Source organism: Dasypus novemcinctus, chromosome 9 (assembly GCF_030445035.2).
Source record: "Dasypus novemcinctus isolate mDasNov1 chromosome 9, mDasNov1.1.hap2, whole genome shotgun sequence".
Taxonomy (NCBI): domain Eukaryota; kingdom Metazoa; phylum Chordata; class Mammalia; order Cingulata; family Dasypodidae; genus Dasypus; species Dasypus novemcinctus.
In genome coordinates this window covers 129,706,229-129,732,581 of record NC_080681.1, presented here as the reverse complement: position 1 = coordinate 129,732,581, position 26,353 = coordinate 129,706,229, and the positions used below count along the sequence as shown (strand labels likewise).

At 48.0% G+C, this 26,353-nt stretch overlaps 1 protein-coding gene and 1 pseudogene across 1 annotated transcript; one reads left to right on the top strand and one right to left on the bottom strand.

Moving 5' to 3' along the window:
* Window positions 1-756: 756 nt before the first annotated feature.
* Window positions 757-26,076, bottom strand: WRAP73 (WD repeat containing, antisense to TP73). The gene is made up of 12 exons (XM_004474612.5): window positions 25,909-26,076; window positions 23,876-24,028; window positions 13,746-13,862; window positions 10,797-10,869; window positions 9,391-9,494; window positions 8,059-8,145; window positions 4,852-4,986; window positions 4,686-4,763; window positions 3,134-3,215; window positions 2,172-2,297; window positions 1,450-1,641; window positions 757-1,100 (listed from the first exon to the last, which is right to left on the bottom strand). Exons 1-12 carry the CDS (start codon window positions 25,975-25,977, stop codon window positions 955-957), a joined length of 1,362 nt encoding a protein of 453 aa, XP_004474669.1. The 5' UTR covers window positions 25,978-26,076; the 3' UTR covers window positions 757-954.
* On the top strand, window positions 6,047-7,957 carry LOC139439598 (RNA-binding protein 3 pseudogene; annotated as a pseudogene).
* Window positions 26,077-26,353: the final 277 nt, after the last annotated feature.

The window sequence follows — 26,353 nt, the reverse complement described above, 5'->3', positions numbered from 1 at the left end:
GCCCACCTGCTGGAAGCACCTGCGTTGAGAGTGGTGGAGATCTAGGAGCTCCCTGCAAGGCCAGCAGAGCTGGGTGGATGCTTGTGCACCCACTCTCCAAGCCGGAGGGTCGGGCCCTGGGAGGGCAGGGTCAAGCCCAGTGCCTCTCGCTTCACCCAGTAGTGTTCTTGAGCTGGCTCACATGCCTGTGGTCAGCTGAGGCCCGGGGGCTCTCTGCAAAGCCAAGGTGCGTGCTAAGGAAGCCAGGCGGCTCAGGGGCCCTGCCCGCCCTCAGGGCTCTGACCGAGTTCCTGTCAACACTCATCCCCCTGGCATGGTCAGGGGCACACTGAATGGGGGCACATCTGGACGCCTTTCCACTCTCCCTTAATGCATATGATTTGGAGGCATCACGGGTAACAGCCTGCAGGTGTCTGTTAGCTAGGCAAGTCCAGGACCAGCAGTGCCCTCCTGACTGCCAGGAGCCGCCCCCATTGTCCTGTGTGGCTCTGCCATGAGGCGCTCTGGGCCCCTTCCTCGTGTCCACCCATGGGGAGGCTGGAGGTGTCCATCACACCCAAACCTGTTCTGTGGGAAGCCGTCGCCTAAGCATTTGGTGACCATGAAGAGACGATCCAGAGCAAAACCCAGGTATCAGCTGACAGACAGAAGGGGCTTGGCCATGTGGTCCATTTTCCCTAACACGGGAAACCAGAGACTTCAACCTAATCTACAAAACGCTCCTGTGACCCAAACCGCTCAGAAAAACACCCACACTTTTAAGACTAGCAAATGTTTATTTTAAATAATAAAATCGAAGTTTCATATCATACATATTTACAAAAATGCCTTGTCATAGAAAAATGAAATCAAATACTTTAATTTGGAGCAACCCAGCCAGAGAACTCCCCCGGGTGAGCCCCATTTCCCCAGACACCCACAGAGGCGTCTGCTGTGACAGCAGCGCAACCCCCCTCAGGCCCTCAGCTGCAGTCGCTGGCCACTAGCCGGGCTGTTGCCCTCCTCAGTCTCCAGGTAGCAGAGGCAGAAGTGGTCCTTACTGAGGAGGATGATGGAGTCTCCACTTAAATGCCAGCACAGGGAAAGCACCTGGAAGTCACCTGGAGAAAGACGAGTGGCCAGAGAGCTGGAGCAGCGATGGCAGGACGCAGCCCTGCCCTGTGGCGAGCACACAGGCCTCGGTGCCTGCCAACCCCAGAGCCAGACAAGAGCCCGAGGCCTGCAGCTCGGAGAGGCGCCTTCCTGTCCTGCCACGTTCCTTCACCAAATGTTTACAAGCTGATGGGCATCCCAGGGACCTAGGGGGCTGTTCTCTCGAGTTCACAAGAGGTGCTGAGAGCAAGCCTCGGGTCACCCTGAGGGTTTGGGGCTTCGCCTCGCTGGGCACCGCCCCAGGCCAGGATAAACACGTGCCCGTGGCAGAACGCAGAGCCGGCCACCCCTGCTCACCTTCCGCCGGCACCTGCACCGACACGCAGCCCACAGGGGACCACAGGTAGACCTTGCCGCCTCCCGTGCAGATAGCCAGGCGGGGCTGCTGCGGGTCCCACTGGAACGCGCGCACCGGGGACAGCTGCTCCAGCACCACGAACAGCCGGAGCTTCTGCACATCCCACACCCAGACGGCATTCGGCACGTTGTCTGGTGGAGGAAGAGACGCCATGCGTGGCTGCCCCGTCCTTCGCTTCCAATCCTCCCCCACCCCTGCATTCTGGTATTTCCCGCTGCCCAGGACGAGCATAGCAAATCCCGCAGGCCCGTTTTCTCCAGTCCCTGCAGCTGTGATGCCTTTGTAGATGATCACCTAGTGTTCTTTACCAGGGCACAGCAAACTGAAGGGCCAGAGAGCAAAGATTTACGCTCCGCTGGCTACAAAATGGCCCTTTAAAAATGTAAAAACCATTTTAGCTTGTGCCAGCACAGTCCACAGGTATAGCTGGCCTCACCTGCTTCCTTCCTGAGTAAAGCCAAAGCAGCGAGCAGGCTCAAGGGCCCTTAAGCATGGCGGCTGCCTGCCGCCACCATGACAGGCCCCTCTGGAGAGGCGCATCTGTGGGCAGAATGCTGCTACCACGGGAACCCGTTGATGGACGCTCTCCCAGCCGCCTGCGCACCTGGGCGCCCAGGGGCAGCAACGGGATGGAGTGCCCGGGCACTATGGTGGCACTGACCGTTTCGTGTCGCCAGGAAGTAGTTGTCAGGACTGAAAGCCAACAGGCCCACGCCGATTTTAGGATTAGCTCGGTCCGCGACAGGTTTCAGTGTCTGCAGAGGAACTGGTCCTGAGGCGATCTCGTCTGCAACATCCAAGGGAAAGAGCAGGGTGGGAGCTCTGCGCTCGCTGTGCACATCGACAGCCCCCTGCCAGGCGTGGCCGGGAGAGGCCACGTGGCAGGGGCAGCCGCCGACCAGCTCGCCTGCTGAACTGAGTGCAAGAAATTACAGCACAGGCAACGTTCTCTCCAACTAAGGGAAACTGGGAAGGTGGCGCTGTGGCGAGAGCCCCCAGCCTGATGGCTGCTAGGGCGCCACGGCTCAGCCTCTTGGCCTTTTTTCCACCCACTTCCAGCATCTGATTTTACAACTACCTTCAATCTGCCCTCAATACTCATTTTAGACTTAGATGTAGAAAGAACACGGTGAGAGCGGAGCTCTAAAGGTGGTAAACTGTAATTTAAATCCTAGGGCCCAGCTGCTGTCCCCAAAGTTTCTTTCATCTCAAAACTCACCTGCCCGACACCCCCATGGCCCTGGGGGCAGGTTATTTAAGCTGGTTTTACAGAGGAGGAAACTGAGTTGCAAGTGACCTGCCCCAGGTCACACAGCCCGGTGCAAAGGCTCAAGGTGGAGCCCTTTACCAACAGCTGCCTTCTGATGCCCTCTCTTTGGCTCACCCCAGGAAATATTAGCACTCATTTAAGAGTAACGCCTTGAGAACATGAGCCTGCAAATTTGGATTGTTAGGGCTTCTATTCAACCAGCACAAACAGTGCCCAGATGGTGACATCCAGATGAAGAGCCTGGAGAAGCTGCTAGTTGGGAGGTCTTACAGGAAAGGAAGAGTGTATTTCTTATAATGAGAGGAAAATGCCCCTTCCGTGCCTGTCCCGGAGGACGCCCCAGTGCTGCTTACACTTGGTCTCTGCGGGGGCGAGGGGGCGGGGGAGGCGGCCCGGCCCCAGCTTCTGGCTCTTCTCCGCCTCCTTGTACACGATCTGAAAGACACGCGCCACCGCAGGCTTACAAGAGGCACCAAGCTGGGAGGGAGCGCAGCAGATGGTGCTTGGTGGCCGACCGGAGGCAGGACGCGACTGCGCCGCTGCCACTCACTCAGCCTCGCCCAGTGCTCGAGGCCCCCACAGCGCCCTCCTCTCAAGGGATGTTTGCTGCAGTTTCCACTGAAGAGCCTCTTCAAGAAATAAGGTGACAGACTCATGGTAACTCCATGTTTTCATCTTCCCTGACACCGTTTAGCTCTCTAGAGTATAACACATAATAGCTGTTTTACATTGAGAAACTATGTTAAAAAAATTAGGACTCCAAGACCTAGTTCAAAATCTTGACTTCCCGCCCACTCCCCCTCCGAGGAGACCTCGGCGGGAAGGGGCGCTGCTCCCGGCAGCCCCTCCGCGCTCGTGGGGTGGTGCAGGGGGTGGGCAGAAAGGCCGCGCAGGGCGGGCTGAGGGCGCCAAGGCCAGCCCGCAGGCCAAGGGGAGGCCGTGGTGACTCACCTGCGTTCTCCAGAAGGAACCACGGAACCTGACCTACACATTGCAATCGCCACTCTGGCCACCCTGCAGCGGGCGCACTCGCCCTCTGTGGCTCTCCCCTGCTCTCCTGGTCCTCTCACAGGACCTTCGCACAGACTGTGCCCTCTGCCTGAAAAACGGCCTCTCTGAGCTGGCCGCACAGCTCACTCCACTCGGCGGGGAGCCTTCCCAGCTCCCTCACCTGAGCGGTACATGCACCCCCACCCCACACTTCCCACCCAGGATCCCATCTCAGGACACGTGTCTGTGCTCATTTCCTTTGTGGGCTGCTGCCTCTGATGAGAGGCTGAGTCCAGGAGGGCCGGGACTGCTGGCCTGTCCCCTGCCATCTCCCCAGCACCTGCAACAGGGCCTGGCGCACGGCAGGCCTCCATCGATGTCTGCGGGACGACTGGGGGCATGTTCCCACCTCTTCTGTTCGACGGCAGCCCTTCCCTGACCACCGACTGAAATGCCCACCAACTCCCGCCCTGGCGCTCCCTGCCCCTTCCCTGGTGAGGGTGCCTCTTCCAGGCCACAGGCCAGAGACTCTGCTCTTCTCTGGCTGTAACCAGAGCACAGCACCCGGCAGGACAGGGATGCTCGGCCAGTGGGTGCGGGGCCGGGGGGTGGTGGGGGCAGGAAGGCCCTGGTGTAACCTGGAGGGAGCAAGAACGCTGCACTGGACAGAGCCACGAATGCAACACCGGATGGGAGGGGAATGCAGTAAGAGCAGGCAGGGCAAGGGCGTGGAGAAACAGATCAGAAGACTACAAGGAGAGTATGACATTGAAAGCAGGACGTTAGCAAAAGCTTATGGTGATTTAAGTACCTGCCAAATAATGTTATCACAATAAATAATGCCAAGTGAAAAAGCAGTTTCCTACCCTCCTCCACAAATATTGCTCAAAGAGAAACATGAAATTCCAAACTCACTATCTTGGGGTTGTTAACGGTTGCAGGATGCTCAAACTCGGTGATCACTGTCCAGGTCACGTGATTGAGAATGCGCACCTGGTTAGGGAGATACCACGAGGCTGAGCGTAGCCATGGCTGCACCGCACGGGGGCCAATTCTCAGCCTGGCAGTGCTGTGTCCTTACCTTCCCGTCATAACTTCCAATTGCCAGGAACTGACTGCTGGGGCTCCAGGCCACGGACTTGATGCCCAGAGACCACTCGTAGGCAGTGTAGGAGGAGAGCAGCCGGCCGTCCAGGGAGTACAGCAGGATCTTGTACTGCAGACAAGACAGTCTGCAGTTACTCACGGGCCAAGTGAACTTGACAGGCCAGCAGCCACCTCACAGCAGAGACACATGCACACACCGCGGGGTCAGAAGGAAGCACAGGCAGGGAGACCGTCCTGGTCCACGGTCAGGGAAGATGTGAGATTACCAGCACTGCGCTCCTAATAGTACATCGTAACTGAAAAGCAAAGTGATGCCAGTTGTGAGAGAAGAAACCGTAAGCTGTCAATCTGATGACTTGCTGATACAGATTTTGTGACTCAACACTTGGGATAAAGCTAATCAAACTGCAGCACACAAAGAAAAACACTCAGTAAATAAGCTGCAGGTTGAAGTTCTTAGAAGAGCACGTGCTGCAATAGCCGGAAGTGGAAGCAACCCAAGTGTCCATCAACAGATGAGTGGATAAGCACCATATGGTACATATCCATGCAATGGAACATTAATCACAATTATTCATAAAGAGGAATGACAGACCTTGATTGAAGACAGCATGTTGTGTGAAATCAGACAAAAAAGGACAAAAACATGATCTCACTTACATAAAATATCTAGAATATCCCAATTCAAAGTCAGAAATTAGAAAACAGGTTACCGGGAGCAGGGGTGGGGCACGGGGCACTGCTGCTTAACTGGAAGGTGATGTGCGTGATGGAAAAGTTTTGGTTGTGACAGTGGTGATGGCAGTACACTGAAATATAATTACCACCAGTGACCTGTATATTTGAAAGTGGTTCAAGTGACTAATTTTATTAGGTTGGTGCAAAAGGTATTGCCATTTTGCATTATTGAAATTTGCCATTTGAATACTGGCATACATGCTTAAATGTGGTTATGTTATACATCACTTTAATGTGCATTTCTTGCTTTATGTTTTTGGTTAATGACAATACTTGCTGTTTATATTTATTTTAGACTATGGAAATGATGGTAGACAAAAAAGCAAATTCAAGCAATTTTCTTATTTGAGTTCAAAATGGGTCATTAAGGCAGCAGAGACAACTTGCAACGTTAACAATGCATTTGGCCAGGAACTGCTAATGAAAGTACCATGCAGTGGTGGTTCAAGAAGTTTTGCAAAGGAGACGAGAGCCTTGAAGATGAGGAGTGTATGGCCGGCCACCGGAATTTGACAACGACCAATTAAGAGCAATCATTGAAGAACTCAACATTGACCATTTTACAGTCATTCGGATTTTGAAGCAAACTGGAAACGGGAAAAGCTCGGTAAGTGGATGCCTCATGAGCTGATCAAAAATTTTAAAAATTGTCATTGTGAAGTGTTTTCTTTTTTTCTAAGCAACAACACCATTTCTTGGCTGAATTGTGATGTGCGATGAAAAGTGGTTTTCATATGACAACCGGTGATGACCAGTTCAGTGGTTGGACCGAGAAGCTCTAGAGCAGTTCCCAAAGCCAAACCTGGATCAAAAAAAGGTCATGGGAAAAAAAAAGTAAAAAGCCCATTCTCTCTGCCCCTCATCATTAGCTGTTAATCAGACTATTTTATTTTCTGATTTCGAGTTACTCCTTATTTTGTTCCTCTTCTTTTCTTTGTACTTTTTCTCTTTTCATCTTCCTTTCCCTTTCCTCCAGCTTCCCTTTCTCCTTCCTCTCCCACCTCCACTGTTTCTTCACCATTTTCCTTATTCTTCCCCAGGATGTGAATTCCCTGCCAGGTCTGAAGAAGGGAAACTCCTTGTGGGAGGACTCGATTGTCACACCGACAGGCCGGCGCTGGAAGACCACTGCAGAGCTTCAGGCCTATCTCGGAAGCGGTCAGGGACCGGGAGACTCAGCGGTCCAGGGGTTCTGGCTTCATCACTTCACCCACCCAGAGCACGCCCACCTCAGAGGCCATGCGGGCCATGAACGGAGAGCCCCTGGATGGCCGCCAGATCTGTGTGGGCCATGCGGGCCAGTCAGCCTGGGAACCAGAGGGGTGCCTTTGGGGGTCAGGGGCGTGGTCGCACCTACTCTAGAGGGGGTGGGACCAGGGATACGGGAGCAGCCGGTGTGCCAGTCGGCCTGGAGGATATGCGTATGGACAGGGAAGGTCCAGAGACTACGGTGGCAGAAACCAGTGTGGTTACGACAGCTACTCTGGAGAGAATTAGGGACAATTACAACAACTGAGATGAGGCACGCACACATAATGTACACACACAAGGAATAAAAATTCTTTTGACCCAGTATCATCCTTCCAAATGGCCGTATTTATTAAGATATTTGGAACTGCAGGAAAAAAAAGGTCCTGGTCACTATTGGGTGGTCTGCTGCCGGTCTGCTCCACTACAGCCTTCTGAAACCCAGTGCAACCATTACACCTGAGAAGTATGCTCAGCAAATTGATGAGATGCACCAAGACTGCAACGTCTGCAGCCAGCATTGGTCAACGGAAAGGGCCCAATTCTTCTCCGTGAAAATAACTGACCGCACGTCGCGCAACCAACGCCTCCAAAGTTGAACAAATTGGGCTACGAAGTCTTGCCTCACCCACCATAGTCACCTGACCTCTCTCGCCAACTGACTACCACTTCTTCAAGCATCTCGACAACTTTTTGCAGGGAAAATGCTTCCACAACCAGCAGGATGCAGAAAATGCTTTCCAAGAGTTCACTGAATCCCAAAGCACAGATTTTCATGCTACAGGAATATACAAACTTATTTCTCATTGGCAAAACTGTGTTGATTCTTATTTTGATTAATAAAGATGTGTTTGAGTCTAGTCATAATGATTTAAAACTCACGGTCCAAAACCGCAATTCCTTTTGCACCAACCTAACAGGTTATATGTATGTTATTAGACGAGAATCCTACTCTAACGTAAACCCTAATGTAAACTATGGACCACAGCTTACATATTTGTAATAATATTGTCTCATAAACTGTAACCAAGGTACCACACTAAAGCAAAGTGTTAATATTAAGGAAAAGTATGTGTGTGTGGGGGGGGAGTAGTATGTGGGAACTCTGCACTTAACTGCATGCTTTTCTGTAAACCTACAACTGCTCTTAAAAAAAAAAAAAAGCAAGCATGTGTTGACTTGGTAACTTTCATACCTCCAGACAGGTGTCCCACACGGCCAGCACGCAGCCATTCGGTGCCCACTCAATCCCTGCGAGATCCTGGGTATCTGTATCAAAGTGCTTCCACATAAGGGGAAAAAACAGACAGACATGAGACAGTGTTTTCTTTACCAGATAGCTGCATTTACTTTAGAACGGCTGTATTTAATACACTCACGGTCCAGTTTCCTTACGTGCAGACAAAACCATTCCAACGCTCCCCTACCCCTGCCTTGAAAAGCCCTGCTAAACGTGGAAGCACCCCCCCAGCACACATCCAGAGGCAGTGCTGGGGGGCCCCCTGGAGCGCCCCCTGCCCCCTGGCCAGGCCGGACTTTCCTGGGCCCGTGCTCCAGCCCTTCTCTTGCCTACCATGCTGCTCTCCCCTTTTCCTGCCTGGTCCAGCTCAGACAAGCTCCCTTCCGAGGACACTGCCCTGGACCCCAGGTGATGAGGGGCCCAGTCTAAGCGCTGAAGCATCCCTGGGTTTGCGTGTGCTGCTCTGAGGCTACACCTGCCAGGTAAGCAGGGCTCTGCTCTCCGGGACCCTCAGCACCTTCGGGGTCTGGCCAAGCAGGCGCTCAGTCCAGGTGAAATTCAACTTCACTATTCCTTCTACTGGAGCATTCATGCATGCAAAGCCCAGATCAAACTAGTCAGAAAAGGGAAAATGGCTCAAATTTCACGGCATATTGACTTTTTTTAAAATTAGAAAAACTGTACGTTTACAGAAAAACCATGCAGAAAGTGCAGGGCCTCCCACACCCGGTCTTCCTGTTAACACTCTGTATTATTGTGAGATGTTATAAATGATGAGACAGTACTACTGTATTTACTGTTAATTATAGTGCAGCGCTGACATGAACAGAGCTCACTGGATAGTCCTGGCAACATACATACAACCTAAAACTTGCCCTTTTAACCACATTCAAACATACTAAATCACAGTCCCAATGCTGTGCTGCCATCACCGCCACCCGCTACCAGAATTCTTCCATCACCCCAACCCCGAACCACTGGAGCAGTAACTCCCCACCCCCACCTGCAGCCCTGGTAGCCTTTCCTCCAGCTCCTGCTCACTGAATTTCCTTATTCCAGTGGTGTCCAACAGTTAAAGAGCCGCACACACGCTGCCCTCCCAGCTGCACAGCACTTATCCCGCGAGTGCATGAGGTGTGCGTGGCTGTGCACAGGGCCCCAGCCCTCTGGGAACGAGCAGTGGTGCGGCTCCACATCACAGCCAAGGCCCCTGGCCCTGAGCCTGTCCGTTCTTCCCTCCCCCTGTCGATGGGGCCCCTTTACTCCCAGCTGGGAGAGAGGGCTCACCCTCAGCAGCTGCCAGTCACTGCAGACGAAGATGCTGACGCAGTCCCTGCAGTCCCGCCGCTCCGCCAGCGCCACGTAGCGGCCGTCCCTGGTGAAGGCCACGCCTGGCGAGAAGAGCGCAGTCAAGGGACAGCCGAGGAGGGGCAGGATGGCAGGGACTTCGAGGAGGAAGAAAGCAGAGGCCAAGAGAGCGCAGCATAGCATGGGCCCAGCAGCACAGGTGTCCAAAGGGGACCCCGCCATGGCTACAGGGGCCTTGCACTGCCAGCGCAGGGAGGCCGGGGGCCTCGCACACGCAGGATGACCAACTCGCAGGGAAATCTGTGCAGAATCACCAGTTTAATCTCTGAGAGATCAAAAAATATTACTGCAAAATGCAGGACCTTATGAATTATCCTATTTTTAGAAAAATGACAGGAAATTCAGAGATTTTTGGTAATCATCTAAGTCAGTTGCGTACTTTTGAATTTTATTATTTGGCAGAAATAAATTTAAGACATTTTGGAAATAAACTCTCATGAAAACTGTCAATCTCTATTTTCCAGTTCTATATCAGCTGGAAAGGCTCTAGACCTAATTTCCTATTTCATGAAATCAAAAGAACTCAAATCATATTACATGATAATTACTATTGTTTCTACTCAAGAAACAGTACATTATCTGGAAATAGAATAATATTTACACTATAAAAATGAAGAAAAAAAAGTAAAAGTATACAATTGCATTTTCTTCCAATGCAACTTTTGAATTCTGATGGCAACCATGAAAAATGGAAAAAATCATTCAAATTATGTAGTAGTTTTGATTATTAAATGAAAAAACTGTATTAGTGTAATTTCACAATTCTAAGCTACCACCAACTATCCTAGACTGCCCTGTTAAATCTCACTGGTGGCCTGCTATGTCCAGGCTGACCCCTTTTCTCCCGATGGCGCAAAAGGTCTTGGAGCAGCTGCTCCGTGCCACCCACATGGACAGGCCACCACTTCCTGTCCACCAAGAGGTTACAGATGTACCCAGAGCAGAGCTGGAGATGTGACCCTAGAGGTCAATGCTGGCAGTGGGGTCTCTGGATCAACATCGCCGGAGGAATTTAAATATTTGATTCTCTAACAGAGGTGGCCAAATGACATGGAATCACATCCTTCCTTGACACCACTGGAGGATATCCTCATCACAGTCATTGTGATTGTTATTCATTTAGAAATATGGATGGAAATATTTAGATTAAGTATTACGAGGTCTGGAATATACTCTAAAATTATCTGAGTGGGGGGATTATATAAAGAAAAAGACTATGAGTCACAAAATTGTTGAAGCCATTTTTGTATATGTTTGAAATTTTCCACGAAAGAAGGTTAAAGAAGACCACACTGAAATTGCTGTAGATGGTCTCATGCACTCACCCTGCTGACACGCTTTAGGGTATTTGATGTAAGATACAGATTTTGTACATAAGGACCAGACAGTTATCCGCAGCTGTAGGGGAAAAAGAGAAAAAGGAGAGGAAACGGCATAGAGTTACCATCAGTAGAAAGCCCATCTCAAAGACATATATCAGATCATCAATAGTCAAGCAATATATTCAGTGCTGAGGTGGAAATAGTTGTTCCACAGATGTTTTCCATCTTAAGAAGTATATACAAATAATACTTTACTGTTACTGAAGTAATTTAATACTCTTGGTATTCTGTTTCCATTCCTAACATTATTTAACAAAATGTTAGTAACTATAAATTAAATTTAGCTGGCCCTTTCAAAGTCATCACAATTTGCATATAATAATAAATATAAAAGTACTAGCTCGTCAAAGGAAAATCTTCCCACAATGCTGTCTTGTGTTTACAAGTGGATATGCTGCTCTGCAGATTCGTCTTGGGCTCCTCCCCTGCGGCACCAGGCGGCCTGCAAGCCGGACCTTCAGCAAGGAGACGAGGAGGCTCTCTGTTAAACCCAGAAACGGCCAATCACTCCACCCCGCAGACTGGCTGCTGCTCTCCCCACACCCGGCGCCAGGCTTGGCACAAGGGTCTCTGGAGTCACCATCGTAGTGTGCTCTCCCTGCTTTCTCCCCCTTCCCTCATGTGGGTAGTTCAGAGCTGGCCAGGACTGCTGGGAGCCCATAGGGAGTCAGAGTCCCAACGAGAGGCTACTGAGAGTCGGCTGGAAGCCCAAACGCTGACCCATCCTGCCCCATCAAAAAGGCACATTATTAAAGGAATTCATGCATTTTCTAGCTCTTAAAAATAAATTGCAGGGAAGCGGATTTGGCTCAATGGATAGAGGATCTGCCTACCACATGGGAGGTCCAAGGTTCAAACCCAGGGTCTCCTGGCCCGTGTGGTGAGCTGGCCTACATGCAGTGCTGATGCGCATGAGAAGTGCCGTGCCACGCAGGGGTGTCCCCTGCGTAGGGGAGCCCCATGTGCAAGGAGTGCACCCTGTAAGGAGAGCCACCCAGCGTGAAAAAAGTGCAGCCTGCCCGGGAGTGGCGCTGCACACACGGAGAGCTGATGCAGCAAGATGACACAACAAAAAGAGACACAGATTCCCAGTGCTGCAGACAAAAATACAAGCAGACACAGAAGAACACACAGCAAATGGACACAGAGAGCAGACAACTGGGGGGAAGGGAGGGCAGGGAAGGGGAGAGAAATAAAAATAAACAAATAAATAAATTGCAGGAAGCAGCCATGATTCAACGGGTAGAGCTTCTGTCTACCACACAGGAGGCCCAGGGTTTGACACCCAGGGCCTCCTAGTCTGTGTGGCAAGCCGGCCCACACGGTGTGCTGCCGCACGCATGGAGTGTTGCCCGCACAGGGGTGCCCCCCGTAGGAGTGCACCCCGCGCAGGAATGCCCCTCGTGCAAGGAGTACCCCCCATGCAGGGAGAGCTCTCCCATGCAGGAGTGCAGCTCACTCAGGACTGGTGCTGCCCACAGGGAGAGCTGACACAGCAAGATGATGCAACAAAAAAGAGACACAGAGAAGAGACAATATGAGACGCAACAAACCAGGGAGCCGAGGTGACCTGCAGGAGAATGATCGCCTCTCCCCCATTCTGGAGGGATGGGTTCCTAGAGCCACCTAATGAGAATACAACAGACACAGAACACACAGCAAAGGGACACAGAGAGCAGACGGGGGGGGGGGGGGGGGGGCGGCCGGGGGAGACCTTATTAAAATAAAATAAATTGCCAAATTGTGTGTTGTTTGGGGGGAGGATACACAGGAACTCTGTACTTTTTGCATGGTTTTTCTGTAGTCTACAAGCCACGCTAAAAGAATTTTTCTAAAATAAAACAAACTGTTGGCACCAAAGACTTTCTATCAAAACACCTCATGTTTGCCAAATTTCATGCATTTATGAGATCTATTCATACAACCAAATTTACCAGATTTAAAACATTAACAAATAGTCTAAATTAATTCCCTTTTTCACATTCAAAACTGTTTATTAATTTGGAATTATGAAACAGAACATTTTTGTCACCTCACCTATACTTTAAATGGGGCTGTGAATTCTCTCTCAATAAAGCAATTTTTGAAAAACAGGCTTTCTGGATGTAGACTGTTAAGTTTTCTCTTATCCCATTGTTCTTTCAAATATTTCAGTTAAAAAATATACCATTAAAATAAAAATAAAAAGAATAAAAAACAAAACAGAGCAAAACAACACATCACTATTCTTCTGACTAACGCTCAGGAGCGTGGCCTCAGGCCCAGGGACCTTTCCTTCACCTGATCAGAGTAAACATACAGCCACTCACCACCTGGCTGCTGCCCCCAACCAGAACCAAAGTGCAGGTGTCTGGGGTCGGAGCCCACGGCCCTAAGGGGCCCGAAGGAGCTGGCTTTGCCTATGACTCCTCTACGTTCATCTCATTTATTCTGCCAATTGTAGGTAGCCCTCTCCAAGTTAGAGCCCATTTAGTGATACCAGAACAATCTACCCTAAACTACATCCTAGGTGGAAGAAACTGTGGGCTTCTGAAACATTCTGAGGAAATCAATAAAAAGTGAAGGAGGCTGAAACTGGAAAAAATTTAGGTGAATATTTAATTCATAGTTCTACACCCAGAAGTGCTACTGATAAAAGCACATCAATTCTAGCACGTCTGAACAACTATGCCGTAAGACGCTCAAGTGGGTAAGTGCTGGTTCTCTGGCCTGAAGACCGGCACGCCCTGACAGTGCTGAGCAGGGCGCGGATGCGCTGCGGAGCCCGAACGCTCGGCCTTTGCTCCCTGCGCTGGCCTGGCACCTGTTCACTGGAGGGCTCCCAGCTACGGCAGGAGTCGCAGGGCACGGAGTCACCTTCGACGAATGGCACATGGTTGGAGCGTCACTTACGTGGAACTCAGTTGTGTTAAGAATGTGGCGTCCGTCCGGGCTCCAACAGGAAGCCACCAGCCCTGCAGAGCCCTCGTCTATTTTGCAGTGCCACTCTGGCTGTTCCAAAGACCAGACCTAGGTCATAAAAGAGAGAAACGAAGGACTGCAAACCGATTAGTACACACACCAAGCAACGGCTTCAAAGACGTGAGGAGCAACTGCCCCCCAACACAGGACATCCCAGAAGCACTTCACCAAGAGGACTGCTGCTAAGTGCTGCTGCCAGAGTAAGGCGGGCCTCGTCGCGAGGTGACTTTGTTGTTGTTTCTAAAAGTGCTTACTTGCTTTGCTGTCCCTGGACCTCACTTAGCTAAGCTTCAGGTCAATGACAACACACTCCATCTTGACCCTGCCCAATCAAGATGGCGGAGTGAGACACTTAAGGGCTCCATCCCACCCCCCACCCCCAGAAGCTGTCAATGACCAACAAAGACTGGCACAAACATCTTTCTCAAAACTACAAAAAAACTGTTAAAGGACTACTGTAACAAGGCGAGCATCGAATCAAGAAAAAGGTGGAATGGTTCCAGGATGACGGCATCAGAGTAGGCCAGGCAGGGCGCAGGTCTCTTGCAAAACAGGGGGAAAAGGGCAAAAGTTGTTCGAGGGTACCGCTTTGGGGATCTGCAGACCAGGAGCATGCTACAGTCCTGGAGGGACTGGGGAAAGACAGAGAAGAAAAGGCCAAAAGGAAAACCGTGCGTTGATGCCCCCACAGCTGGGAACGCCAGCACCCCCCACCCTCGAGGTGAACAGCCTTGGTAAAAACTGTGGCTGAGGCAATCCTCCAGGTGCAACAGCAAGAACCAGGAAGGAAGGAGGGCCCAACAGTGGGCTCTTGATACTAATGGCTACACTTTTGAGCCTATACACCTGCAATAAGAACAAGGCCTAGAGTAGCATTGTGCCTGGGGGTTTCCTCCTGACAGCCTTCATGTTACTCAAATGTGGCCACTCTCACAGCCAAACTCAGCGTGTAGATGTGATGCATTCCCCCCAGCGTGGGACCCGACACCCGGGGATGAGCCTCCCTGGCACCGAGGGATTACTACCACATACCAGCTGAAGAAGCAACTAGAAAATGACCTTGAATTAAAGATTCAATGCGGAACAGCAGAATATACCTGTCTACATATAATAACATGACTTCGGGAAGTGGTTTGACCTAATGTAAGGGGGAAATGGAAAGGAGAAATGAGATTATAAGGCTGTGAGTCTCTAAAAAAGAGTCTGGAGGTTGTCACAAGGAATACCCCTATGTACAACTGAACAGAGTCTAAGAGACAGATAAGGTAGATACAACCCCAGGTATTGGTTCTTTTGAGTCTGCGTGATGGAATTGGACTCAGAGGGGATCTCTTTTCACAAGACTTGCATGCTACTTTATTGGAATTGTAGTTGGTGCTGGGTTTGAGATATATGTAGGGGATTTGAATCTCTGGACTGATAATATGACACCCAGGCCCAGAGCCTCAACAGACTTCAGCTCCTACACTTTGACTTATTGGACTTACTCCACTCAGCTAACATGGAGTTGAAGAAGGTCAACCACCACAACATGGAGCCTAGAGTGTCAACAACTAGAAGCGGGAGGAGTGCATCCAGTACCCATGTGGAATCTAAGCCCTCACTTGACATAGGTGTGCAATGGACACAACCAATCCAATGTCCACAGAGAAAATGTGGAATGGGTGTGGGAACGGTAGCCATGGGGGCTGCTGGGTGTGGGGAACGGGAGGAAGAGATGAGATGTGGAGGCGTTTTCGGGACGTGGAGTTGTCCTGGATAGTGCTTCACGGACAATTACGGGACACTGTAGATCCCCCCAGGGCCCACTGGATGGAACGTGAGAGAGTCTGGGCTATGATGTGGACCATTGACTATGGGGTGCAGTGATGCTCAGAGATGAACTTACCAGGTGCAATGGATGTGTCATGATGATGGGAGAGAGTGTTGCTGTGGGGGGAGTGGGGGGCGGGGGTGGTGGGGTTGAATGGGACCTCATATTTTTTTTAATGTAAATTAAAAAATAAATAAATAATTAAAAAACAAAACAAAACAAAAAAAAACTGTGGCTGAGCGGCCAACAGCGAGGGGAAGGGACAGATTCCTCCCTAGGAAAGGGGATGGCATGGCTGAGGGCTGAGTGTAACCACCACGGCTCGGCTCGCTAGTTCAGAAGAGCTTGTTAGTGGAAACTGAGGGGCTCGCCTCCACACGCGGGTCTTCCGGGGCGCCACCTGCTGGTCAGCGGGAGAATAAAGGAGGACAAGGCTGTCCCTCCTGATTCTTTCCCAGGCACTGAAGATCCTGTCTGTGCCCCTCGGGGGCCCCTGCCTGCGTTGATAACTTAAACAGGGCATTCTTAAAGTTTTAGGAAAAAATGGACCAAAAACCAAAGAAGAGCTGTGAAACACAACCACTAGACAAGCGAAAGAAACTGACCACATAAAATCACCAACACAACCAGAGGCCTAGGATATAGGAAAAAATTAAAACCCACTCTAAGAAACAGGATATTATGGCCCAGCCAAAGGAACAAACCAATAGTCCTATTGAGATGCAGAATTGAAGAAAACTTATCAATGATGTTCACACAAATCTGCTAAATCAATTTAAGGAATTGAACGTAAATATGACTAGAGGTAAAGGATATTAAGAAGACACCATGCGCGCATAAAGAACAATGTAAAAGCTTGAAAAGAAATGTAACAGAGCGTATGGGAATGAAAGATACAACGGATGAGATTGAAAATACATCAGAGGCATTAAAAGCATATTTGAATTGGCTGAGGACAGAATAAGTGAATTGAAGAACAGATCATCTGAACTTGAAAAGACTGGAGAACAGAGAAAATAATTAAATTAATTAAGGGGTTAAAAAACAGGGAAACGGACTTTGGCCCAGTGGTTAGGCGTCCGTCTACCATATGGGAGGTCCGCGGTTCAAACCCCGGGCCTCCCTGACCTGTGTGGAGCTGGCCCATGCGCAGTGCTGATGCGCACAAGGAGTGCCGTGCCACGCAGGGGTGTCCCCCGTGCCCCACGCGCAAGGAGTGCGCCCGTAAGGAGAGCCGCCCAGCGTGAGAAAAATGCAGCCTGCCCCGGAGTAGCACCACACACACGGAGCGCTGACGCAGCAACATAATGCAATAAAAAGAGATACAGACTCCCGGTGCCACTGACAAGAATACAAGCAGACAAAGAAGAACACACAGTGAATGGACACAGAGAGCAGACAACTGGGGGGGGGAGGGGGAGAGAAATAAATAAAAATAAATAAAACTTAAAAAAAAATTATGTGATACAATGAAGGCAGTGCTGAGAGGGAAATTTATAGCCCTCAATGCTTACATTAAAGAAGAAAAAACAGCTCAAACCAAAAACCCTAACAGCACACCTGGAGGAACTAAAAAATAAAAGCACACTAATCCCAAAGCAAGCAAAAGGAAAGAAATAATAAAAATTAGAGCAGAAATAAATGACATGGAGAATATAAGAACACTGGAGAGAATCAACAAAACCAAAAGTTGATTTTTTAAGACCAATAAAATTGACAAACCCTTAGCTAGACTAACAAAGATAAAAAAGAGAGAAGGTGTAAAAATAAAATCACAACTGAGAAGGTAGCCATTACCACTGACCCAGCAGAAATAAGAGATCATGAAAGTATACTATGAACAACTGTATGCCAACAAACTAGACAACGTTGAGGCAATGAAGAAATTTCCAGAAACACAGGAACAGTGACCCTAGAAGAGAAGACCTCGACAAACCACTCACAAGCTCCTTAAACTGAAAAGCCAGGACTAGACTGCTTTACAGGTGATTTCTACTCATCATTTAAGGATCTAATACCAATCGTGCTCAAAGTCTTCCAAAAAAATTTAACAGGAGGAAAAGCTACCAAACTCATTATATGAAGCCAACATCACCCTAACACCAAAGTCAAATAAAGATACTACAATTAAAAAATATTATAGACCAATTTCGCTGAATTAATATATATGCAAAAACCTTCAAATACCTGCTGGCTACACTTTCTTTCACGCTGGGCGGCTCTCCTTACACTGAGCACTCCTTGCGCGTGGGGCTCCCCTACGCCAGGGACACCCCTGCGTGGCGCGGCACTCCTTGCGCGCATCAGCACTGCACATGGGCCAGCTCCACATGGGTCAAGGAGGCCCGGGGTTTGAACCGTGGACCTCCCAGGTGGTAGACGGACACCCTAACCACTGGGCCAAGTCCGTTTCCCTAAAGTTTATTTTTACTTATCTCCCCTCCCCCCATTCCCCCAGCTGTCTGCTCTCTGTGTCCATTCGCTGTGTGTTCTTCTGTGTCCGCTTGTATTCTTGTCTGTGGCACTGGGAATGTGTCTCTTTTCATTGTGTCATCTTGCTGTGTCAGCTCTGTGTGTGTGTGCGGCAGGCTGGACTTTCTTTCCCGTGGGGCGGTTCTCCTTACAGGGCGCACTACTTGCGTGTGGGGCTCCCCTACACCAAGGGTACTCCTGAGCGGCAGGGCAATCCTTGCGCACGTCAGCACTGCACGTGGGCCAGCTCACCACATGGGTCAGGAGGCCCTGAGTTTGAACCCTGGCCCTCCCATGTGGTAGGCAGACACTCTATCCTTTGAGCCAAGTCCGCTTTTCAATCAAGTGGGTTTTATACCAGGTATGCAAAGGTGGTGCAACATTAGAATATCAACCAGTGTAATACACATTAATAAAATGAATATGAAAAATCACATGATCACTTCAGTTGATGCAGAAAAGGTATTGACGATATATAACATCCTTTCTTGATATATGATAAAATGCATATATGAAAAATCCACAGCTAACTTTGTACTCAGTGGTGAAAGACAGAATGCTGTCCCACTGAGATCGGGAACAAGGCAATGATGTACTATGTCACCACTGGTATTCAATATCATGCCAGAAATCCCAGTGAGAGCAATTAGGAAATAAAAGCACCCAAAAAGGAAAGAAAGAAGTAAAACTTTTGGTATTACTGATGATCTGATTCTATACCTAGAAAACCCTGAAAAATCCACTCACAGAAAAAAAAACTATTAGAATTAAGAAAAGACTTCAGCATGGCGGGATACAAGATCAATAAACAAAAATCAATAGCATTTCTATACACTACTAGTGAGTAAACTGAGGAAGAAATCAGAAAACAAAAATTCCATTTACAATACCAACTAAAAGATCAAATATTTAGGAGTAAACTTAACCAAGGGCATAAAGGGCCTATATTCAGAAAACTACATAACATTGCTAAAAGAAACCAAAGACAACCTAAATAAATGGAAGGACAGTCTGTGTTCACAAACTGGATGACTAAGTTATCACTGAGGTGTCAATTCTAACCAAACTGATTTAAAGATCCAATGCAATCCCAATAAAAGTTCCAACAGTCTTTTTTCACAGAATTGGAAAATCTGATTATCAAATTTATCTGGAAGGGTAAGGGTCCCAAATAACCAAAAATAATTTTAAAAAGAACAAAGTTGGAGGACTCTTACTTCTTGACCTTAAAGCCTATTAACCAGTGGTTAAAACAGCATGGTACTGACCGGCATAAAGACAGACAGACTGACTAAAGGAATTGAACTGAGAGTTCAGAAATAGACTCTCACATCTATGGTCAAGTGATTTTTCCTAAGACTGTCCAAACAGTCTATTCAACTCGATATTCATATCCAAAAGAAAGAGAACCCCCATCTTAGGCCTTATACAAAAATTAACTCAGAGTGGATCCAAGACCTAAATATAAAAGTTAGAACCATAAAATAGAAGAAAATAGCTTCAATATCCTGTGCTTGGTAGTGGTTTCATGGACCTTATACCCAAACCATGAGCAATGAAGAAAAAAATAGGGAAACGAAGATCAAAACTACAGTGAGATAACCATTTTACACCTTACTGGATTGCCATTATGACAAAAATAGAAAACTACATGTGCTGGAGAGGATGTGGAGAAAAAGGAGCACCTCTTCACTCTTGGTGGGAGTGTAAAATGGTGCAGCCTTTGTGGAAGACAGTTTAGCAGTTCCTCAGGAAGCTAAATGTATGATCTCTATGATCCAGCAATCCTACTCCTAGAAATATATTCAGAAGAACTGAAAGCAAGGATGTAGACATTTTGCATTCACAGCAGCATTATTCACAATTGCTACAAGATGGAAACAACCGAAGTGCCCATCAACTGATGTGGTAATATACTTAATGTGGTATATACTTAAGACGGAGTATGATTCAGCTGTAAGAAGAAACCAGGTTGCATGTGACAATATGGATGAACCTTGAGGACGTTATGTTGAGTGAAATAAGCCAGATAATAATTTCACTAATATGAACTAAATACAGTAAATAAACTAATGGAATTAAACTACAGAGTATAGACTAGTAGGAGATAGAATGTGGGTGGAGAAGGGGGAGCTGATGTTGAATGTACAAAGAATGTTTAATAAGGTTGATTGTAAATATACGGAAGTAGATAGAGTTGATGGGAACACATTATAATAAGTATAATACACTGCTGATTTATAAATGTGATAGTGGCTGAAAGGGGTAGACTAGGGAGGCTAATGTTAACTGAAAGACAGCTAGAGGATAATAGGGACTGTATAAATGGTGATTTTGGTGGTAAATGAGGATTGTGGTTAATATCATAAATAATATAAATAATGTAAGTAGAATGTTCTATTACAAGGTGTTAAGACTATGGTGTGAAAAATACAACTAATGTAACGTATAAACTGTACTTAACAGCAACTGTATTATCTTATAGCAAAGGCAAAGAAGGTACTGTATCAATTCTAAAGGTCAAATAAATATGAAAGAAGCAAAAGAATATGGGATTCAGTTTTATGAGATGTGAATACAATCATGTTTTTTTCATGTTCTCATTAGGAAGGAGACTTTGGTCATGTCATTTAACCAATCTGTGCTCATTTATTCATCTTTCTGAACACTGGAGAAACAACCAAGTTAAATGTGCCTGGACAGGATTTTTTAAAAGTAATGTTCCCATAATTCACTAAACTGCCCTCTGTCTTTTATTTTTCGAAGTTGAAATAAAGTTTATTAATGTTGAAAAAAAAAAAGAAAGAAAGAAAAAGACAACTTAAAATTGCAGGATCTTGCAGTGCCCGGCTGCCCCTTCCCCTTACTGCTCGGCGCAGAGCCACGTGCACTCACAGTGTGGGTCCCTGGTCCCGGTTCTGGAGGGAGCAGAGTGGCCCTGGCGCACATGCTGTCTGGCCCAGGCTGCCTGGGTGGCCTGAGGGACTCGCTGTCCCAGAACTTCCTCTGCAAGGAGAAGGCGGCTGAGGTTAATGACATAATAAAATCTTGCCCACAGAAGGCTGTGGGAGACCAGGCAAGTACCTGCCTGGGGCCAGGGACTGCTGGCTATAGGACAGGCAGGGCAGTGCCTGGGACATGAGGGCTCTGCTTCCTGGGGAAGAGGGGCATTCAGAACTGCATCAGCGGGTATTCCCAGTCTCAGCCAGGTGGTCCCTGTGGTCCGGCCTGGAGCTCATCTGCAAACTCACTGTGTGGATAAGCCCTCAAGGACAGCACTCCCACAGGGCAATCCGGAAAGACCGGGAAAGGGGTTCTCCTTTTTTTTTGGTAGCTCCTGACACTCAAAGAAACCTCTGTCAAAATACTAGCTGGATATAGTTGAAGGAACAGATGCCTCAGAGTCTAAATGCCAGTGATAATACATTAAAATACCATAATGTCCAGGTTTAACAAGATTACAAAACATACAAAGAAAACAGGAAGTGATGCCCCAGGTAGAGGAGAAAATCAAAGCCTTAGAAACCATCACTGAAGAGGGACTGACCTGGGACATTCCAGACAAAGACTTGTAAAAAATGGTCCTGAACGTGTCCAAAGAGCAAATGGAAAACATGGACAAAGAGCTAAAGGAAATCAGAAAAATGACAGATGAACACAAACAGAATATAAAGAGAGAGATGAAAACCATGGAAAGGAGCTAAACAGAGCTGAAGATCACAGGAAAGGAAATGAAAAGTTCCCTGGAGGAGTTCAACAGCAGATTCGAGCTGGCAGAAGAAAGACTCAGAGAACTCAACGACAAGACACTTGAAATTATTCAGTCAGAGGAGCATGACAACAGAAAAAATGAAGAAAAGTGAAGAGCCTGAGGAGCCTGTGGGACATCATCAAGGGCCCCAGCAGACACACTGCGGAAGTCCCAAAAGGAGAGAAAGGGGCAGAGACACTCTCCAAGAAATAATGGCTGAAAACTTCCCAAATTTAACCAAAGACATGAATATACACATCCAAGTCCCTCAATGAACTCCAAATAGGATAACCCCAAATAGATCCAGGCCATGGCATATTATAATCAACGTGTCAAATGCTAAAGAGAAAGAGAAAATTCCGAAAGCCCCAAGACAGAAACAACCTGTCAAATAGAAGGGAACCTCAATAAGATAAAGTGGTGCTTTCTCATCACGAAAGGCGAGAAGAGAAGGCAGTAGGGTAACACATTATACTTGATCTTAGCCAAAAGGCCGAGAAGAGATGGAATAACACATTTAAAGTGCTGAAAGCAAAAAATGCACCAACCAAGAATTCTGAGTTGAGCAAAACTGTGTTTCAAAATTGAGGGAGAGATTAAGATATATGCTCTCACTAAACCAACCCCACAAGAAGATGCTAAAGGGTGTTCTGCAGGTTGAAGGAAAGGACAACAGACAATGGATTGAAGCTGCATGAAGAAATAAGGATCTGGTGGCCATGAGTGAATATAAATGCCAGTACTACTGCATCTTCGGTTTGTAACTCCACTTTTACTTCCTGTAAGATTTAAAAGGCAAGTGCGTAACACGTAAGGCTCAGCCAGTGGTTTTGGACTCAAAACATATAAACGCGTAACGTGAGAAGAACTACATAAAGGTGAGGGGAAGGAGCAAGGAACACAGAGTGTGTGCACACTTTTGAAGTCAAGTTGGCATCAAGGCAAACCTGGGTTTTCCAGATTCAGGGTGTTAAATTTAAGCCCCAGGGTAACTACAAAGAAAAAATCAGAATATGCAAGCTCAGAGACAGAAAGTAGAGTGCAGGCTGCCAGGGGCACGGGCAGCAGGTAGTTAATGATGAAAATGGGTTAGGGTTTCTGTCTGGGGAGATGGGAAACGTTTAGGAGTGAAGGTGGTGAGGGTCCTGCACACTGTCAGCGTGAATAACTCCACTGAACAATACACTTGGGAGTGGCTGGGATGGCAAAGCTTATATTGAATGTACGTTTCCAAAATTACAAAATAAAAGAGAAGAAAGAGCAATTAAAGAGACAATGACACTTAAATGCAATACACTATCCTAGATGGGATCTAGCAAGGGAGGTAAAATGCTCAAAGAGACATTACTGGGACGAATGAAAAAACTGGAATACAGACTGTAAGCTTTACATCATGGTTAAATTTCTTGAACTTGGTAACTGCAATGAAGTGACTACATAAGGGAGTATCCTTGTTCTTAGGAAGTGTTCATGGCAGTATTGAGTGCTCAAGAAGCATGATGCATACAACCTACAGTGGAGTGCTCAGAAAACAGAATGACAGATTGCTAAACAGACAGACAGGATACTATGGCAAATGCTGCAAAATGTTATAATTAATGGATTTGGGTATGGGGGGGGTAGGGACACTTTGGAGTTCTCTGTATGGGGCTTATATTACTTTTGTAACTGTCCTATAAGTATCAAAGTCTTTCAAAATAAAGTTTGGGGAAGGAGGAGGGTCGACAACAAGCCACTACATATTAGTACTTCCTAGAACACATAATGCTAATGCCTAAATTGCTAGAAGGCTACCTGTAAACACTTCCTGTTCTTGAATTACACTTATAGACTAAGAATATTTTTGTATTTCCTCACTTAGAAAGCACTTAGTTAAACTAGAACAGAACTATTATAATTTTAAAGGAAAACTGCTTTTGAAATGCATTGCCTTTTTCCCCTTAAACTCCCTAGTATCCAAGTCTTCCTCTGCAGTGACTTCCTGGGAGGGCTTCCTAAGTCAAGGCATGGCAGAGGGGCACTGACCTGCACCAGCCCGCGCCTGAACATGGCACACAGGATGAAGAGGGAGTCTGCTGACCATTCTATGTGCTGGATCTGGTCCAGGCACGTGTACAGCTGCAGGATCTGAAGAGTGTTCACATCTCGGACCACTAAGCGGTACTGGACACACGAAGCCTAAAAGTGAAAATATTACACTTGATGTTCTGTATTCTAGAGTAATCAAGCATTTACAATGTCAACAAAACACTCCCATAATCAGCCATCTGTTTCCTTCTCAGTGTTTAGGCATATTTTACATCTAGATGATTTCATATTTGTCAAATGTATAATCCATTCTAAAATAAAGATGATTTAATAAAAAGATAAAGTTGAAGTAAACTAGCTTTTGAAATTGTTGTACTCCAGTATTAAAGTATTTTTAAACTGTTTAAATAATTTTCTACTCCTTAGTTTTATGTTAAAAACTCAAGTAGGAAACTGCACTGAACAAAAGCTCTACTTGTGAGCTAATAACCAATCTTCTCCCAGTTTTGTCACTTTTTGACAATGTCTGTAAATGTATAAAGGATAAGAGCAGAGGTCCCACAATGACCAATGAGGGCACCCAGGAAAGCAACAAGGCTCCTTTTGTCTAGCGCCTAACGCAGAGCCAAGCCAGCAGGTGAATATCTATCCTATAAATCCCGCAAATTCAAGGAACCCCATAACGTTCACTTACCTCCATTAACTTATTCCTGATATTAAATATGAAAATGAAAAAATGCTAATACTATTTTCTTAAATATAGTTCTACTGTGTTCAGAGTTGTTAGTAAATGTCCAGATCTAAGCAAATAATATGTCTGAATCTACCCACCTGCTGAAAAAATATTTTATCACAGTTAAAAAACCAAGAACTGATTTTTTCAATGTTAGCTGCTTCATTTTTGTAGTTATCAAAGTCAAATTAGATTACTGGTCTGTGTTTTATGAATTTCCATTAATAAGGAAAAAAAAAGTCACATTACTTTTCCATGGAAAAGGGAAGGATGATTGCAGATTAGAACAAATACTATCACAGTACTATCTGTTCACACTGTAGCTTTGAACTCTAATCAGTTACGACAGATTCTTTATGAAATGGAATATTTTTACTAACACTTATAAAGATACCAAATTTGTTTTAAGATATTAAAAACAGCAACTTTACCCAGGGTTTAGGGCAGAGCTCTCAAAAACATGATTACAATAACAGATTAACACGTTTTTCATAATATTTTGGTTAGGGGGCAAAACCGAGAAGGCACCAAAATTGAACAAATACAACTTTTCCCCTTTACGCACTGCAATTTCCACCAAGGATTTTAAAAAGTCCAAACAACTTATTTATTGAGGTGGGGTGAGAAGAGGGACTCTGAAAAGGAGTACGTCAAGGTTTCTGAGGTTGCTTAAAGCTAGTGACGTTGTGTTTTACGGCTGAAGGCTAGTTTTCCGTGCTTTCGAATAATACTCCCATAAAGCAGCAATGTAACCTGAGTTGCATCTCGAAGACCTCAGCAAAGCTCACAGGAACGCTAATAACGGCCGGAGCCGAAAAGGAACCCTAAGCCGCCGGCTCCTCCAGGGCAGGGGGCTTCGCGGTTCCGAGGACGGCGGATGAAGGAAAGGCGCTGTCTTCAAGGCTGGTTTTCCTGTCTGATGGCTTCCGGTGCCCAGGGCGCCCCCTCCCCACGACGCGCAGGAGACCCCCTGCTCGCGAGGGTGTATCTCGCACCCCGAGCTCCACGCACGTGAGAGACCCGGCCTCGAGGCCGGCTCCCCTCTGCCCGCAGGGTCAGCACGGCGGTCATTTCACCCCCCACGCGGCGGGCGGGGGCGCCGGGCGTGGGGGGGGGGGGCCCGGGAGGAACCGCTGCTCCGCCCGCCCCGTCAGGACCGCGAGCCCAGCGCCCCGCGCGCTCCCTCGGCGCGCCCCCGCACTCCGACCCCCTCCCGCGGCGGCCGCGGCGGCCCCGGCTCGCTCCGGCTGCGGGCCGGGGGGCTCCGGGGCCTGCTCGCCCCTCCGCGGCCGCTCACCAGGTACTTGCCGTCCGGGGAGAACCGGCTCAACAGGCCCGACAGCCTGAAGAGCTCGGAGAAGTTCATGGCCGCCGGGGCTCCGGAGGCCGCGCGGGGCCGAGCCCGCGCCCCTCGCCCGAAAGCCCGCGCTGCGACCCCCGCCGCGCCCGCTCGACGCCGCCGCCGCCGCCAACCGCCGCGGGCCGGAAGCCGCGGCCGGAAGCCAGGGCAGGGCGGGATCGGGCCGCAGCCTATCAGCGCCGCGGGCGGCCGCGCGGCATTGTGGGGCTTGTAGTTCTCGGGCCGCGGCGCCGCCGGCTGGGGAGGAGCCCGCCCAGGTTTCTTCCCACCCGGGAAGGCAGAATCTGAAGCCGAGGGATTCCCGGCGGCGGGGCACCTCCAGCAGGGGTTTCAGACAAAAGACTGGGCGCCCTGTTCAATCTGAATTTCACATAAACGACGC

Bases quoted from the DNA above. Each gene is read 5' to 3' on its own strand.
- WRAP73 (XM_004474612.5), bottom strand. From the start codon at position 25,977: ATGAACTTCTCCGAGCTCTTCAGGCTGTCGGGCCTGTTGAGCCGGTTC. The intron at 4,764-4,851 runs GTAAGGACACAG...CTCCCTAACCAG, and splicing joins TTGGAAGTTATGACGGGAAG to GTGCGCATTCTCAATCACGT. The intron at 1,642-2,171 runs GTCAGTGCCACC...TTCCTCCACCAG, and splicing joins CTTCCTGGCGACACGAAACG to ACAACGTGCCGAATGCCGTC.